Source organism: Myotis davidii, unplaced genomic scaffold, assembly GCF_000327345.1.
Source record: "Myotis davidii unplaced genomic scaffold, ASM32734v1 scaffold93, whole genome shotgun sequence".
In the NCBI taxonomy this organism is placed as follows: Eukaryota; Metazoa; Chordata; class Mammalia; order Chiroptera; family Vespertilionidae; genus Myotis; species Myotis davidii.
Window position 1 is genome coordinate 6,751,904 of NW_006292095.1, and position 16,980 is coordinate 6,768,883.

At 37.7% G+C, this 16,980-nt stretch overlaps 1 protein-coding gene across 1 annotated transcript in view; it reads right to left on the reverse strand.

Moving 5' to 3' along the window:
• Positions 1–11,001: 11,001 nt before the first annotated feature.
• Positions 11,002–16,980, reverse strand: part of UNC5D (unc-5 netrin receptor D) — a 228,518-nt gene continuing 222,539 nt past the window's right edge. The window contains exon 18 of the mRNA XM_015565272.1: positions 11,002–15,972. Within this exon, the coding sequence (XP_015420758.1) occupies positions 15,768–15,972 (205 nt within the window). The 3' untranslated portion in view covers positions 11,002–15,767. The remainder of the gene's footprint in view (positions 15,973–16,980) is intronic.

Here is a 16,980-nt window from a genome sequence, read left to right on the forward strand (position 1 = left end):
TGACTAGTTATACGATTTCAGATTCTAAATTATTTCCCTTAGAATAGAGATGTACAGTGATATTCTTTCTCATGTGTTTTATTTACTTATTTTTCTCTTATTTACTCTGGAAACATTTAAGGACTTTAATATGATCTCTATTTGAGGTGTTTTGAAATATCAAAGTAGTATGTCCAATTGTGGATCTTTCATTTTCCTTAATTAAGTATTTCAAAAGTGTTCTCAATTTATGTTATGCTCTCCCATTCGAGTTGCATTTTATATAAAAAAATCCTTTGGCAATTTCATCTTTAATGTTTATTTGTTCTGTCTGTGATTGCTATTATTTGAATACAAATTTCCAAGTTTAATTCCTTACTTTGCTTATACTTTCTTATCTAATTTTTACATCTCTTGTTCTAGGTTTTGGGAGTTTTTCTCAATCATTAAGTTGAAGCTAAATGTTTCTATTTTAGAAGAATCAAAGTATCACACAGATGTATAATTAAAGACTCAACTTTCTTCAATTTCAGTCTTTTTCCTCATTTTATTTATTTTAACTTCATTTGATATATCTTATTCCCACGCATGTTTACATCTTAATGTCCTAAGTAATTTTGTGGTTTTATTTTGTATGTTTGAAATTCTTTGCAAATGTTGTAGTATTGTACATATTGTTCTGTAACCTTTTTTCACTCAACATGTTCTTGTGATGCATACATGTTGATGCATTCACTTTAACAGCTGTAAGGCATCCCATGCATATATTCTATATCCTTTACTTTTGTCTACCTCAGATTACAAACTACCATGGAACACAGATCAAGTCCTTAAAGCTCATTGCATTCCACCACTACTAAGAAGCAGCCTAGTTTTAAGAGCCTGAACCCTGGTGTCAAGTAGATTTGGATGCAAATCTATAATCTTTCATTTACCAGCTGTGTCACTTAGGGCAAATTACTTAACATCTTAGGCCTTGGTATAGTTATTTATAAAATTTTAGAAGTATCTAAAGTATAGCATAGACCTCATCATTGTATTAAATAGGTATGTAGATTTCAGTACAGTATTTGATAATATGAAGAAGTCAAACAGTGGAGCTGCTATTATTATAATAATCAACAACTTACTGACACATAGAATTTTAGAACTTGTAGATCAACTATTTTAGGATGTTTGAATTTTCTTTACAAAATCCCTTCCAATAGTAGTTTGGTCTCTGTATGAATATGTTTAGTGACTTGAAATTCTGAGAGTACCCCTGATTTGGACAGCTCTATGAAAATGATGCTCAGTATAAGAAATAATTTTTAAAAAAAATATTTTATTGATTTTTTACAGAGCGGAAGGGAGAAGGATAGTTAGAAACATCGATGAGAGAGAAACATCGACCAGCTGCCTCCTGCATACCCCCTACTGGGGATGTGCCTGAAACCAAGATACATGCCCTTGACTGGAATTGAACCTGGGACCCTTCAGTCCATGAGCCGGCGCTCTATCCACTGAGCCAAACTGGTCAGGGAAGGAATAATTTTTTTAAAAAGTGTCCCTGTAGTTTCTATAGAATTGGTTCTAGTCGTCTCACATGGGACCAGGCAGCCCTGTCTAATCCCTCTCCCGTGTGACAGACTTTCAAATATTTGAAGACAAATATCAAGTTCCCTTGAATCTAATTATATTGAAAATGGGAAAAAATAGAACAGAATGAAAAGTTGGGGGATTGATACATGTCAGTAATGGATGAAGCCTCACATACTGAAACATAGAGGGAAAAGTAGAGATAAGTAACTTAGAAATTCCTTTCTATTGCTTTCTCCACATTGAAAAGTTGTCACCAGAACCTCCCTTTGAGGGAATCTTTTAAGTACTATTGGAATTTTTTGTTACTACCTTTTTGGGGACCTTCCTTGGCAGTATTGATATAAGTGCTAACAAATGGACTGAGAAATAATCTTTAAACTATCTTATAGAGAGTCTTTATTATAACCTATTATACTTTAAGCCTGAAATGGATACTAATAGAAGGGGATGCTCTGGTTTTACAAGGCAATAATGTGGTGTCAGAGCAGTCAAACTTTACTGTGAGGGAGGCTGCCCAGCAGTGTATCCCAATGAAGCTTTCTCTGACCAAAGTGGAACTGTTGCCGCTTTCACCATGTGACAGTCTCAGGGTTTTGTTAACAAAGGCAGTTCTGCTTCTACTTCCCCTACTTGAGTTTCTGACTTTTGTTCTAGGTAGTTTTTTCAAAACATAAACACCCACAAAATATCTTCAAATGGAACCACTTAATAAAACTATCAACTTAGATTTAAAAAACATTGAGATATAAAGCCTTCTGATTGAGCCCGAGGCCTTTTACTGCCCCCAAAGCTCAGCAGATTCTCAGCCTAGTGGACCTCCTTTGAGATGTCAATAGATGGCACGTGGACTTTGACAAGTTACCATGAGAGGCTAGGGCAGGTATTGGAAAACTATGGCTCTCAGGCCAAATTCAGGCTGTTACCTGCTAAGCATAGACTAATGAACTAAGAATAGCTTTTAAGCCCTGGCCAGGTGTCTCGGTTGTTTGAAGCATGTCCCTACACTAAAAAAGTTGTGGGTTTGATTCCAGATCAGGGTGCATATCTAGGTTGTAGGTTTGATCCCTGGTTGGGGTTATGGGAGACAACTGATGTTTCTCTTCTTCCCTCCCTTCCTTTCTCTCTAAAGTCACTAAACATGTCCTCAGTTGAGGATTAAAAAAAAACACAAAAAGAACAGCCCAACCAGCATGGCTCAGTGGTTGAGCATGGACCTATGAACCAGGAGGTCACAATTTGATTACTGGTTGGGACAGATGCCTGGGGTGCAGGCTTGATCCCCAGGGTGGGGCATGCAGGAGGCAACCTATCAATTGTTCTCTCATCATTGATGTTTCTATCTCTCCCTCTCTGAAATCAATAAAAATATACAAAAACATTACAAAAAATAAGTTTTTAAAAAATTATTGGGAAAACAAAACAAGTGTGATATTATGTGATACATAAAAATTATACATGCGTCAAATTTCAGTGTCCATGAATAGTTGTATTGCAGCACAGGCACACTTATTTGTTGACGGTTGCACTGTGACTGTTTTCCTGTTACAGTGGCAGTGCTGAGTAGTTTCAACAGAGCCTTGTAGTTTACACTCTACCTTACCAACAACCTTGCTCATCACTGGATTGGGGAATGAAGATCAGGTTAGTGGGAGGAAACAAGAACCTCAATCTGAAGGGGAAGAGAAAAAAAAAATCCTAGGAGGAATGGGCTTACTCCAAAGTTAAAAACAGTGTCAACAAAGAGAACACTATTTGCTTGTCTCAGTGAAAGCCATGAAGCTTTTTTAAGGTTCCTGAAAAGCTCCTCCCAGATTTGGGCAGCTCTATGAAAAGGAGCCTCGCTGTAAGGGATTTAACAGTCTTGTAGTTTCTGCAGAATTGGTCCTAGTTCTCTCACCTGGGACCAGGCGGCCCTTGTCTAATCCGTCTTCCATATGACAGACTTTAAAACATTTAAAGACAAATATTAAGTCCCTCTGAGGCTAATTATATTGAAAATGGGGGTAAAATAGGAAAGAAACAAAAGGAGGGGAATTTGTACTTGTCAGCGATGGATGGAGCCTCACACACTGAAACAGACTTTTTTTTTCACCCCTGACCTCAGGGCTCACCATTGAAAAGTAACTATAAAAAAACAATTCTCAATTTCAGGATTGGCAATGGCTTAGTGTAGACAAGAAGGAGATAGTAGGAGAGGCTAAGCAACTTCTGTCTTCCCCTAATGACTTCAGATGTTGAGTTACTGATGATGGTGGTAAAGAAGGGAAACAGACCTGGCAATTCTTGGGGTGACAGAAGGAGAAAAGCAGACAACAGTGACTTGGAAAGTTGTTGAGAACTAATGTACATTTAGTATTACCAAGTTGCCAAATGCTTGAACTTCGACAAAAGAAAATACTGAGTGTCTTTTCAGTTAAGTGTTGGGTGTTGTTTAACTGACCTAGGGATTATTTGATTCCATAGGGGTGTGCTCCTTGGACTGTCCCTTGGATGTACTCTTTGACTTGCTTACATTACAGCTCCTTAGTGGGGGAGAAGTTAAACTAGAGAACTGGAAGTAAGGCACATGATTTTTATCCGTAGCCGTGCAAATGAATTCTTTCCAGATACAATTGATTTCTACTTTCTACAAAAGATAATCATAAATATTACATTTTTACTGCACTCTAGGATATCCATTTGTTGTTTATTCTAAAATTTGTCAATATCCTGTAGGGTATCTATTATTACCCTATAAGATTTTTAACCCCAGAGACAGAGCGTAGAGCCCAGAGACTGGATAAAGAAACCTTGTTACTTCATTATTTACCACCACTGGCCCAAACCCCTATGTCTTGTCAGTTCTTCACATATTTATTCTTTCTTTGTTTGAAAGGTATAACAGCTTCCAGCTCTTTCACTCCTTTGGGTCTTCATTCTCTTGTGAAGGCTCCCATGTACACATTAATATTCAATAACATTTGTATGCTTTTCTCTGGTTAATCTGCTTTATGTTGGTTTAATTCTTAGCCTAGCCGGAGACCCAAACAGGGTAGTGGGAATTTTTTCCTCCACCAAAAACCTTACTTCTGATTTTTGTTTTTGTTCATTCCTTTTACTACAACCTGGCTCCTCTTTAAAGAAACTACTTCCTCTCCTAAACTTGCTGTACCACCAGAAGTGGCTGGGAGTTCTCTTTTCTTTTCATGGCCATTTCCAGACTGACTAGCTTTTCGCTAAAATTTTCTACTTTTAATGCTCATATTTTAAGATGATACCAGCTACTGGCTCTCCTGGTTGCAATAGTCCACAGATACTAAGTCAATTCCTGTTATTCATTGAAGAGTTAGCTTCTGGCTCACTGTCAATCTATGCAACATGCTCCTGTTTTTGTGTGTGTTTGTTTTCAGAGCGGAAGTGAGAAGGAGAGAGAGATAGAAACATCAATGACAAGAGAGAATCATTGATCGGTTGCCTCCTGCATGCCCCACACTGGGGACCAAACCTGCAACCCGGGCACGTGCCCCTGACTGGCCGAACCCGGGGACCCTCAGTCCGCAGGCCAACGCTCTATCCACTGAGCCAAACCGGCCAGGGCCATATTCTGTTTTAATTCTGGAGATTTCAGCATACATACAGATGATCCCTCTACCTCCCTGCTCTCTCAGTTCATTGAATTTTGACTCCAATGATTTTACCTTTCATCCTACCTCAGCTACTTACTATGACCTATTAACACATTACAGACCAGTGGTTCTCAACCTTAGTTGCTCTCAGAGGGTATTTGGGAATGTCTGGAGAAGTCTGTGATTGTCATAGTTGGTAGGCACTATTGGCATTTAGTGGGTACAGGCTAGGTATGTTGCCAAGCATCCTGCATAACACATGACAGCCCCTCACAAAGAAGAATTATCCAGCCCCAAATATTAATAGTGCCAAGATCCAGAAACCCCCAATTAAACCATGTTTACAATAAATACTCCTCTCTACAATCCCTATTTCAAGAATCTCACTTTCTCATCTCCTTTAAAAATCTCTCCTTTATAATAAAGCTCCTCAAATGAACTTATTTTACTTGCTTTCTCCCTTTTCTCTTTATATTTTTTCTTGAATCCACTTTAAATAGGCTTTGCCTCTCCATACTCCATTTAGTAAAAAAAAGATATATAACCGGAATCACACCCTTGAAACCCCGTTCCAATTTCCCATGTCTAACTTACTTTATATTTCACTTATTTAGCCTTTACTCTTTGTCTCCTCTCAGAAGAATGAAATATCTGAGACAGTGGGGTATTTAGCTTTTTTTCATTGTTTATTTCTGTTGCTTAGTATAGTGTTTCCCCCATAGTAGACAGTCACTAAATATTATTTCCTAATAAGTTTAAGACCTGGGTAAACTAGTAAGCCAATACAATGCAAAATCAAACAATAAGTTGTTTTTTTGTTTGTTTGTTTGTGGTCAAGAATATAAAGGACAATAAAAAGAAATGATAGTTTGGGTCCATAAAAGCCAGAAAAGAAGTGTTAACTCTCCTTTTAGTGACAACAAAATGGTAGCTGACTTTAGCATTTTATATAATTTTTTGTTTATGATGTCAAGAGCACACTATATTGATGATCTTTCTCAAAGTACTTGGATTTCTGGAGATGCAATTCTAGGAGAAAATACCATTTCTGTTTTTCTGAATATTCTAACCAAATTATTGAACCTACGGATCAGAGGAAGGGAAGGAACATGTATAGGTCACTTTAAATTTTTACCTGCATGTCTTAACAATTAATTTGGCTTAAAAGTATGAATTGATAGTCATTGTGTAGTTTTTTCTTTGTGTTAAGATCCCTGCATAGGGCTTTTACAATATTATTTTTTTCACACATAGTATTTCTTTTGATCCCTGCCATAGCCACATGTAGTTAGTGGGACAGGATATTCATGATACTGATTTAACAGACGTGGAAATTGAAAGTAGTCTTTATAAGATCGAGCAGATATTTACAACTCATCAGTTTTAAGGGTGCATTTGTAATTAGTCATAGAGGAACATGGTTCAATCAAGCATTCACAGGCAAGAATTGAAATGTTGAAAAGGTTGCCATGGACTTGCCATATGTGTAAAGATAAGAAATGCTACATAGAGCAAAGAAATGGGTTGATGAGAAAAAAAGAAGTTGAAGAAAATTTGCACTAAATTTATTTAGGATGGAGGACCCAATTTATCTCTTACACATCTTTAGAGAAGTGAATCCCCAAATGTGAACTGGGAGATGTTATCCCATGCTCATTAAATAGGAGTTAGTTGGTGATAGATATCTGAGAAATATTGTAAACAATAGCCTTGGCTGAGTGATTAAAAATGCACATTAACATAACTTCTCTTTTCTTCAGATTCCCTATTTACAAAATGTGAGTAACAATGGTACTGACTTCATTTGGTTGCTAGGGAACTAAATGAGTAAATCCATGACTAGCACATTGAAAGTCCAGTCCCCTGCTCTCCTTATCCACAGTCTTGCTTGCTGTCTGTGATTTCACTTTCCTCAGTATAAATTAAACTTTATCATAGGTCTCTATGGATAGGAAAAAATATAGCATGTATAGGGTTTGGAATGATCCCCAGTTTCAGGCATCCACTGGGGGTTTTTGAAAATATTTCTTCGAATAAGGACAGACTATTCAAAAAGTATCAACTATTATGTACAGACCTTTGAGAGGCCCTACAATAAAGAAATCTTAGCGTAACGCCTTACTCACATGTTTATGGTGATGCCTTTGTTGGTAACCTACTACACTGCTAGCTGTATAAAAGTATAGCACATACAATTATGTGCAGTACATAATACTTGGTAATGATGATAAATGACTATGTTACTGGCTTATGCATTTACTATACTATACTTTTGGTTGTGATTTTAGCATGGACTACTATAAAAAATAAGTTTGCTCTAAAACAGTTTGTATGTTACGCCTGCAGCAACCTCATAGATCATTTACCATGCCTCTTGATTGTATCTTTATTTTTCTTGTACTTGGTTTAGTTTCATGTTGTTTTGTACAGTAACATCCTGTTCAGGCTTGTAGCTTAGGAGCAGTAGGCTACACCATAGACCCTAGGTAAGTAGTAGGCTAATACCATTCAGGCTTGTGTAAGTGCTCTCTGTGTTGTTCACACAACAAAATTGCCTACGGACACATTTCTCAGAGCTATTTTCATCAATAAGCAGAACAGTACTGTATACTGTTTCTTGAACATTTATTTTGTGCCCAGTGAGCTTGATATGATCATCTCCTTGTAAAGATAAAGAGTTTCTTGGCTGAAGTCATGTATTCAGAGAAGGGCAGTCTCAGGATTACTACCCCAGCATGTGTTGTTTCAATACATTTTGTTAACTACTATACACACTGCCTCTCTAAAATAAGACAAGCTACAGGGGCAGTTGGTTGCTTACTATGAACCATGCTAAGCACTTCACTTTTTTTTTTGTTTTTCATTTAATCTTCAAACTTTGTAAATGATCTAAATTTCTTATATCATCCCTATATTATAGATGAAATAGAAATGTCAAGTATTTTGCCTGATCTCAAATGCTAACTGGTAGTCAGGCTTTGGATCCAGTCTCTGTTACCATGTAGTAAATGCTAAGTAATTTTTTTTTTTTAATGAATAAGTAACCCCTATCAGAATAAGTTTGATCAGATTCTAATACATATTGACTACACAGAACAAACATAAATTTGTTCAAAGTACCTTAATCCACTCAAAATTAGTTCCTAACAAGAGAAAATACTTTTTATTTATTTATTTATTTTTTTATATATATTACCTTCAGTCCGCAGGCCGACGCTCTATCCACTGAGCCAAACCGGTTTCGGCGAGAAAATACTTTTTAAACAAAAATATTTAAAAATTATTTTGAACAGTTTATTACAGGTTCAAGTTGATCTGTGAAGTTTTCATCTGGATGAACTAGTTATGGCTGGATCTTTATGTCAGTCACAGCATTTTTCTAGTTAAAATCTATTTTGACCAACTCAAATTGAATTTATTTGTTCTAACCAAATTATTCTGAATTTTCAACTTGGTTCTGCCTAGTCATAGTGATTTACTAGTTTAGTTAGTTAGAACCAATTCTCATTTTACAAGTAACTTTAAAATATGCATAATCAGCCGAAACCAGTTTGGCTCAGTGGATAGAGCGTCGGCCTGCGGACTGAGGGGGTCCCAGGTTCGATTCTGGTCAGGGGCATGTACCTGGGTTGCGGGCACATCCCCAGTGGGAGATGTGCAGGAGGCAGATGATCGATGTTTCTCTCTCATCGATGTTTCTAACTCTATCTCTCTCCCTTCCTCTCTGTGAAAAATCAATAAAATATTTTTTAAAAAATATGCGTAATCAGCTTGACAGTGCTGCATAACTTAAAGTGGTCAGAAATAACAGTTGGAACCACTCACAGCTACTTGGTGGATATTCATATCCATTTTTACTAGTTCCACATGATGATCCAAAAAAATTATATAATGAAAAAATTGTAGGAAATGTTGCATATACTCCCCTCTTTGGAGAACCATCAAAAATATTAGATTCATCATACAAATAAAGGGTTTCAGAAATCTAGGTTAGAGAATTGTGTTTCATTTTCCATAGCTTTCCAAGCTTAATTTGAAAACAAAAACAAAAAAAACAACAAAACAATCCTGTTATCTTTCTATGGAAATGATATTTTAAGAAAAGATTCTGGAAAATACTGGTTTAAAGCAATTTTTAATCTTTTAATTTATAACCACTAATTTAACTAGATCAGAAACCACCTTTGAGTAGATCATACTGTTTAAACTGGCTCTGACCAGTGCTTCATAGTTATTGAATTCTTGGGTGCTTCTAGCATTTAAAAACCATTTCAAACAGATTGAATCAGTGAAGGTGTACCTGAAATGTACTTATTTTCTTAATATTTTCCCATGGAGAGGCAGAACATTTTCTCTGCAGTCTGTAGAAATAACCCACACATTTTGAGGAATAAGGTAAATGGTTATCTCAGTAATGGTATGGCTAGGATTATCTCAGAGTCCACAAAACTATATTCTAAGAAAGTTGTGAATGTGGGTGTTGTGGTGAGGTGGGCATGTAAAATGATAATTTCATCTTTGCTTCCATAGCCTCATAGGCTCTCCTTCTTGAGGCCAGAAGGAGAAATTAGGTCCAATATATTAACAGGTATTTGGAAGTTGTCCTTGATGTGGAGGGCATTCCAGCCCCTGCCCAGATGTGGCAGGAGGTACATAGAGAGGGGTCCTCATTGGGATTTCAGAGTTCTACTCATGGAGTATCCTAAAATGTCAATAAAAGACTCTTTATTCATAAATAACTGGTAAGCAGGAATTTACGTCTGTACATTTATCTTGAAAACTCTGTAACCATCCAGTTTTTTGTTTTTTTTTGCAAACTCTACATAAAACATCCAAACCGTCCATTTTGTTCAATACAATATAACACAGCTGTTTGGCATTACCAAATATATATGTATATATATTTATAGATATGTACATGTGCTGAAAAAGAAGCCAGTGCAGCCTTTTCTAAGAAGTCCATCCAAGTATTTACTGTACAACATTCAGAATTTACATTGATAATACAAGGCACAAAAAGTGTGGTATGAAGCCAAGGCCATGCTTTATTCAAACTCTCTCCTCTGGCTTGCTCACTCCTTCAGCCTCATGTTAAATTAAGTATTCAGTTTGTTGTTTTGTTTGCTTGTTTCTGTTGGCGTTGAACACATCAAATAAAAGTTGAGAGTGGTATGGGGTTGAGGTATGAATCACTTGAAAGACACCCTCCCCCTCCCCGCCCATGCACCTTCCCCAAATAAACAGAACAAAATAAAATGTTTTGAAATTCTCCCATACAGAAATTGAGATAATTAGTCATACTTTTTTTGAGTTTTGGTTAAAAGAATATGCCAATTTTTCTCTAATTGCTTATATTTGGGATGTTTCTGGGTCAACACTTACTGGATTGCATGTACCAATTAGAATCAATTATGAAGAATGGGACTTTTTAAGTCAGTCTTTATTCTAATTTAGAAAAGAAGATTGTTTTCCTGACCAGAAAGTTTCCACAGACTGAATTTTATCCACTTTCTTGCAGAGAAGTTTTGAATGGGAACGACTGACATAATCTAGGATGGGCCTTGGAGAGAGTTTCAGATTGAGATGAGACTTAGATGAAGCCCCTGGCAAGGGTTGATCTCCCTTCAGCATCATCAGACCTCCCTAATGGAGGGATATTAGAATTATTAGGCCTATTTTTTATTGTAATGTCTGTATTTCAATATGGGGGCCCTAAAGCATGACATTGTGCTTACAAACTCCTCAAATATCATCTTTCCTTATCATGATTCAATATAGAATCACAGTTAAATCTCTACCTACTATATCAAATATTAAGAGAATTGTATCATTTGTCTAATTTTGGAATTTGTATGTATATGTCTGAAATAGTGAAATACCTTTGGGGCTTAGCGTAATTTGAGGCAAAAGGACATTTTCATTAGAATCATGCCTTTTGTAAGAGTATTTAACATACATTTCCATTCATGCAAAAGAATTACATTATCAAATTTAGAAACATATTTTATAATTCAGGGCTATAACTTTTTTGGGTGGGGAGGAGAAAGAAAAAAAGACATATACCCCCTGACAAACTCAATATTAGGGGTGGGAGAGGACATTTTTAAACTCAGGCCTAAATATGAAGCTTACTGCCTATTTTAATCTTTGGGTTTAGATGAAGGGTGGGCTCTAAGGCATGAAGTTTAATGTTATTGTCTTAGACCCACCTCATGAGGACATTCCAAATCCATGATCTTCACAGCAAAAGGAAAAAAGCAAAGTAGCTGCTTCAAAAACCACAATTATTCTACTTGAGTTAAATTTCCTACTTCAGATCACAGTACTACACACTAGTGACTAATGGCCAGGTCTGATTTCCATCCCCTTTTGCTTTTTGAAAACGACAGCATACAAATTGCCATTTTGGTTTTTGTGGACAACCCTGGAGTGGGGATGTGAGGAGTCCATGGTAGACACTGGCTCTCCTAGAACTGCTTTTGCAAAAAACACCACATGCTGTCGATACAGCCAAACAGCTTTATAACTGCAGCTTTTGAAAGAGTTTGGAAAGTAAAAACACAGAATATGCAACACGTCTAAAATCAGCAACATTTTCACTTTGTGACATTTGACAAAATACATTTTTGCGTGTAGTTCAGGAAAATTCATATGCAGACAAAACAGTGGAAACTGCGGAAACAGTGGTCATTCAGCTTTTGGCTAAAGCATCAATTTTCAAATACAGAGCTATGGCCACTAACACCCAAGTGCTAATAAAATTTTGTCACTATCTGTCCGACACATTTTGCTCTCCCATTTGCTATGGATGTGGACTCTGGTCCAGTCGATGGGAGTTACTAAGGATTCAGAACTTTGCAATGTTTCATGAGGAAAATGAATGAAAAGTGCCACACAGTGGGCCAGAGAAGCACATCTCTCAGCTCCTTCATGGTTCCTGTGACCTTCACAGCTCTAGAACAAAGACTTCTGAGAGAATGTCACCTTCAACACATCTGTTAACTATATTATTAAACACCTTTACAAAGGGACTAAGAAATTCAAGAGGAAAATGGCAAAAAAGAAGGACAAAAGCACATCAAAAGATTTATGACATTTTGAAATTCACAGGTGGATTTGCCAGAAGTTTGGCAAGTGGAGAATACTATCCAAAACCAATTATGCCATTATAACGTTCTACCTTTGCTTACCAAATCATGATGTTGAGAATATCTTTTAGGAAAAGTCGTTGCAATAAATCCAGAACTTTGAATCCAAAAAGAACCCTGTTTTAATCACCTAACTTAATATCCCCACTCAAAGTCAACTGAAAAACAAACAAACCCCACAATAAAACAGAGCGACATGGCAAAGGATAACATTGCAGTTGAAGATAAAAATAATAAAAAATAGAGAAAAGTTCCCCTCTTTAAAGAGAACTGTGTCAATTCCTATTCATGTCTTACAAAAAGGCCAATAAAATTTTTGTGAGAGTGCATCTGAGTTTTATGAGACTTTCTGCATCGGTAAATGAAGTTTGCATTTAAATCCATAGAGTAAGCTTCCTTCTTTTGGCTTAAAGGATTTTAGTGTAAACTACAAAGACTGCACAAGCAATGTTGTAAAAATTGTAAATTAACTTGATGGTGCTGCAGTCTGGTGAAGCCGTGAAGTGTACCATTTTGGTGGCATGATTTTAAGTCAAGTTTAAAGCATGATTATTACACATAAATACCTTTGAGGACAAAAAGACTTGGCATTTAAGTAGGCTATTTTGTAAAAACTTTAAGTAGCCTACCAAGTATTAAAGGGCACTTTTAATTTCTTGATTCATTTCGCATTAGGACAGTAACGCTTCCAAAGTAAGGGCTTGGAATGACAATTAAATCTCTTTCAAGAGGGAAATTTGTATTGACAGGCAAATATTCAAGGGTTTGGGTCACAGTGCGTACCCACCGTTTGTCAGTTCAATCCACCTGTTCTGCAATTCTATGCTCCCTGCCACACCCACCCACACACTTTGGCTTGTAAATCTCACAAGCCTGGGTTCTTTTTGGAATTCTGTTGCAAAATAGGATTCAAACAATCCTGACATGAAATGGTCACAGAATTTCATGCATCTCTGTAGAAGTTGTATGTGGGATCCTAGCAGAATTAAGAGAAATGTTAGGAGAGAACAAAATGGGCTGAAATATGGATTTGAATCTTGGGCTAATATCAGAGGTGAATCATTGTAAATTGCTTCAATCATTACTCAATATGATATGATGGTGAAGTGCATTTATAAAACCCAAAGAAAAAGTCCATGGAGGAAATTCCAAACATTCAGGGGTAGATAACAACTTGATAGATTCTAGAGAAAACATTAAACTTTTTCATCTGTTTTTTAAAGTATACGAAATTTATCAAAAATCTAAAAAGGACCTGTGTGGATTCACAGAATAGATAAAATAGTTATGAGGCCAATGAGAGGGAAGAGGAAATAAGTGTAGGATGGTTTAAAACAAAAATCCTCCAAGAGGGATACTAACATCATCTTTATAACGTGTCTTCTAATTATTCAACAGTTAATGCGGGTTCTTTCTGCCTATCACCCAGGCCAGTTAATCTCAAGTTTACTTTGGGTGATTGACCATATACTTCCACTTCTTTCTCTTTCAGAAATTATATCAGGGATGTCAAATGATTTATATGTTCATGCTTTCTCTCTGTTGTTCCCTAGAAGGAATAAACACTAGCAAAATGATGTTTCTGTGATCTCGATATGGCATTTTGAAAAGATGCTTGATAGTTCTAAGAGGATTTGTTTGTTCTATGTAATATGCCTTTGGTTCCTGAGAAAAGCAAGATGCTTTTGAATTTCACGTAGCAGAGGCTTCTATCAGATATAGGGAACCATACCCTATATACCACATATTAGTTAAAGAAATGGCCAACACCTTCAGGGGTTCTCCAGCCCCTTACCCATGGTATCATAAATTAATCCTATTTTAGGTCTTTTCCCTTAGGTGGAGATTCACCACATTTTTTTTATAAAACATGGGATCTACAAAAACATTGTTAAAAAAATTGCTCATATCCCCAATGCCAGGTACTCCCCACCTCCCCCATTTCCTGACTATTTTTATTTTATTCCTATGTAGCCAACCTCTAGGTAACTGATCAGCCTTGTGGTTAATCTAGGGCCTTGGTTGTGGACAGCTAATTAACACATCCACCAGAAGATGAGCAAGAGCAGAGCGTTTCAGCTTTAGTCTACCCTGACATCTTGTCAAAAACGATTAAATAGGATCAAAGATGGAGTAAAGTGTGACGATGGGGGTCATGAATTACCTGTGGATTTCAATTTTCCACGGTATCATTGCCTCTTACTTAAAACATAAAGCAGCATGTTAATGGTGCCATAGAGAAAGCATCCTCGGTGAGGTCAAGTCATCAGAGCTTGAAAGCTCCCCGAACAATGCATATGGTTTCTAGGACATTGTGGTAGAGGTCTATTTACTCAAATATCATTTAGAGCAAAGGCTATCTGCTAATCTCCCAAGAGGCAAAAGGAGGGGGAATTATAGCCCTATGGAGCATTGTGGTGATAACATAATTCCAAAAGGCTAGGAAATGTCAAGAACTGGATTGGAAAGTACAGTAAAACCCCCTTATTCCTGAAGAATAACAGTGTTGGGGATGTGGATAAACACCACCCTCAAATTACAGCTTATTTGAGGACTGTGGCATCTGCAGTTCATGTTTCCTTGGATCTAACTTAACCTCTCTTGTCTCTAAATCCATGTAATAAGCTGTGTACTATTAACATTCTGCAATTTGAATGGCTTAGCTGGGAATAGAGATAGTCGTCTTTGTTGAGTTAGGAGAAGGAAATTTCTACATTGAAAAGTCTATGCTGCTTGAAACCCCTCCTCTATTATAATGGGTAAGGGAGGGAAATGTGGGTAGATTTGAAGAAAATGAAGGTGGGGTAAACTGCCAAAAACTCATTTGTGGTCTATCTTACCTCTCTAGATCTTGTTTCCATTTAGTGGCTAGGATAGATAAGCGGTTGGTTGGTGCTGGTGTGATGTACTCAGGTTCTAAATTCGAAATGCCCTCCTTGATGTTGTTCGAGTCAGACAAATGAGTTGGTAACCCTGTTTCACTTCTGAAAGCCAGTTTTACTAAGATTGCCAACATCACAGATGCCAGGTAATAGGAATATCTTGATAATCTGGTACCAGAATCAGCTGGTCCTTTGGGGGCACATCAGTAAAAACCTGTTTCAAAACATGCACTTATTCTCTGCCTTTATTGTAGCTCATCTTTTACCAATTACTTCAGTCTAGTTACGCCCTCACTTTTATCCTTTACCATCTTAGGTCTGAAGTTCATCAAGTGTGAACCCAAGTATGGATTCAGAGGACAGCGGAGCCCTCTTTTGTTTAAGAGAGCTTGTACTTTTCCCCACTAATATATTTTACCATATTAAATTCAGTTTCTTCAACCAGAGATTCTCACTGGTTATAAATGAAGGCTGAATTCCCCAAATACCACTGGCAGGAAGCTGCCTCCTTCTTCCGTTTAAAGCATGTGTCCCGAAGCGGACCGTCACTCTGTCTCTTGAGAGGAAGTGGACTAGAGTCCATTTTGCCTGCTGTAGTTGAAGTCGGCTTCGTCAAGCTGGGATTCCGTAATGTTTGAGAGTTTCGTGTGTGTCCTCCCAATCTCTTCAAGGGCACAGGCCAGGGAGTCCAGGTCACCGTCATGCTGATGCCGAGCTTCCCACAGGTTCAAAATGACAGCAGATGGGCTACTCTGTGTAGCAAAATAAGATAAATTCCTAGACAGAGAGAGGTAAATAAAAAGAATAACAGGACAAAAATGAAAATAGAAATAAAGGAACCAGTAAAAACCACTATAAGAAAATTAAAAAGGAATTGTAATGGATATTATTATAATAGAAGTACAAAGCTCTTGAGGCAGGTGAGGGGGAAGTCTAGTTTGTATCCCAACACCAAACTGAAATTGTACTTTGGAATGTTACCAATGGCCTTCTTATCCTCCAATTCTTTACTTAGGCCTCATCTTCCTTGAGTTCTCTCTGTGTGTATTTCCCCCTTTAAAGTCACAATTTAATTAGCTTATGTGATGATGTAACTTATTCTTATATTTTCAAAATAGCTTATGTGATGAGGTAACTTATTCCTATATTTTCAAAATAGCTGGTCCCTCTTTATCTCTCCCTTAGTAAACATATGGGCTGCTGAATTTTTAATCTTTGATTTCCTCTTGCCCTCCTCAGTAGGCTCATGTACTAACTGGACAGTGTCTAGATCAGCACCTCCAGTCTTATAGGTTATGAAACATCTAAATGGCCTTGAAATCACTCCAATTAGATCTCTCCTCATCATCAGAAATATATATCTACGAGGGGCCTGGTGCACGAAATTCATGCACTGGGTGTGTATGTGTGGGGGAGTGTCCCTCAGCCCAGCCTGCCCCCTCTCACATACTGGGAGCCCTCAGGCGTTGACCCTCATCACCCTCCAATCACAGGATCAGCCCCCTGCCCAGGCCTGACGCCTCTGACAGAGGAGTTGACCTTCATCACCCTCCGATCACCAATCACCGGATTGGCCCCTTGACCAGGCCTGAGGCCTCTGGCAGAGGTGTCAGGCCTGGGCAGGGGACCCCCAGCTCCCCGCGGTTGCAGGCTCCGCCCCTGCCCAGGCCTAACGCCTCTGGCTGAGGCGCCCGGCCCAGGCAGCGGGGACCCGCAGCTGCAGCAGCTCCGCGATCATGGGCTCCGCTTTAGGCCCAGGCAAGGGACCCCTAGCTCCCGGGACTG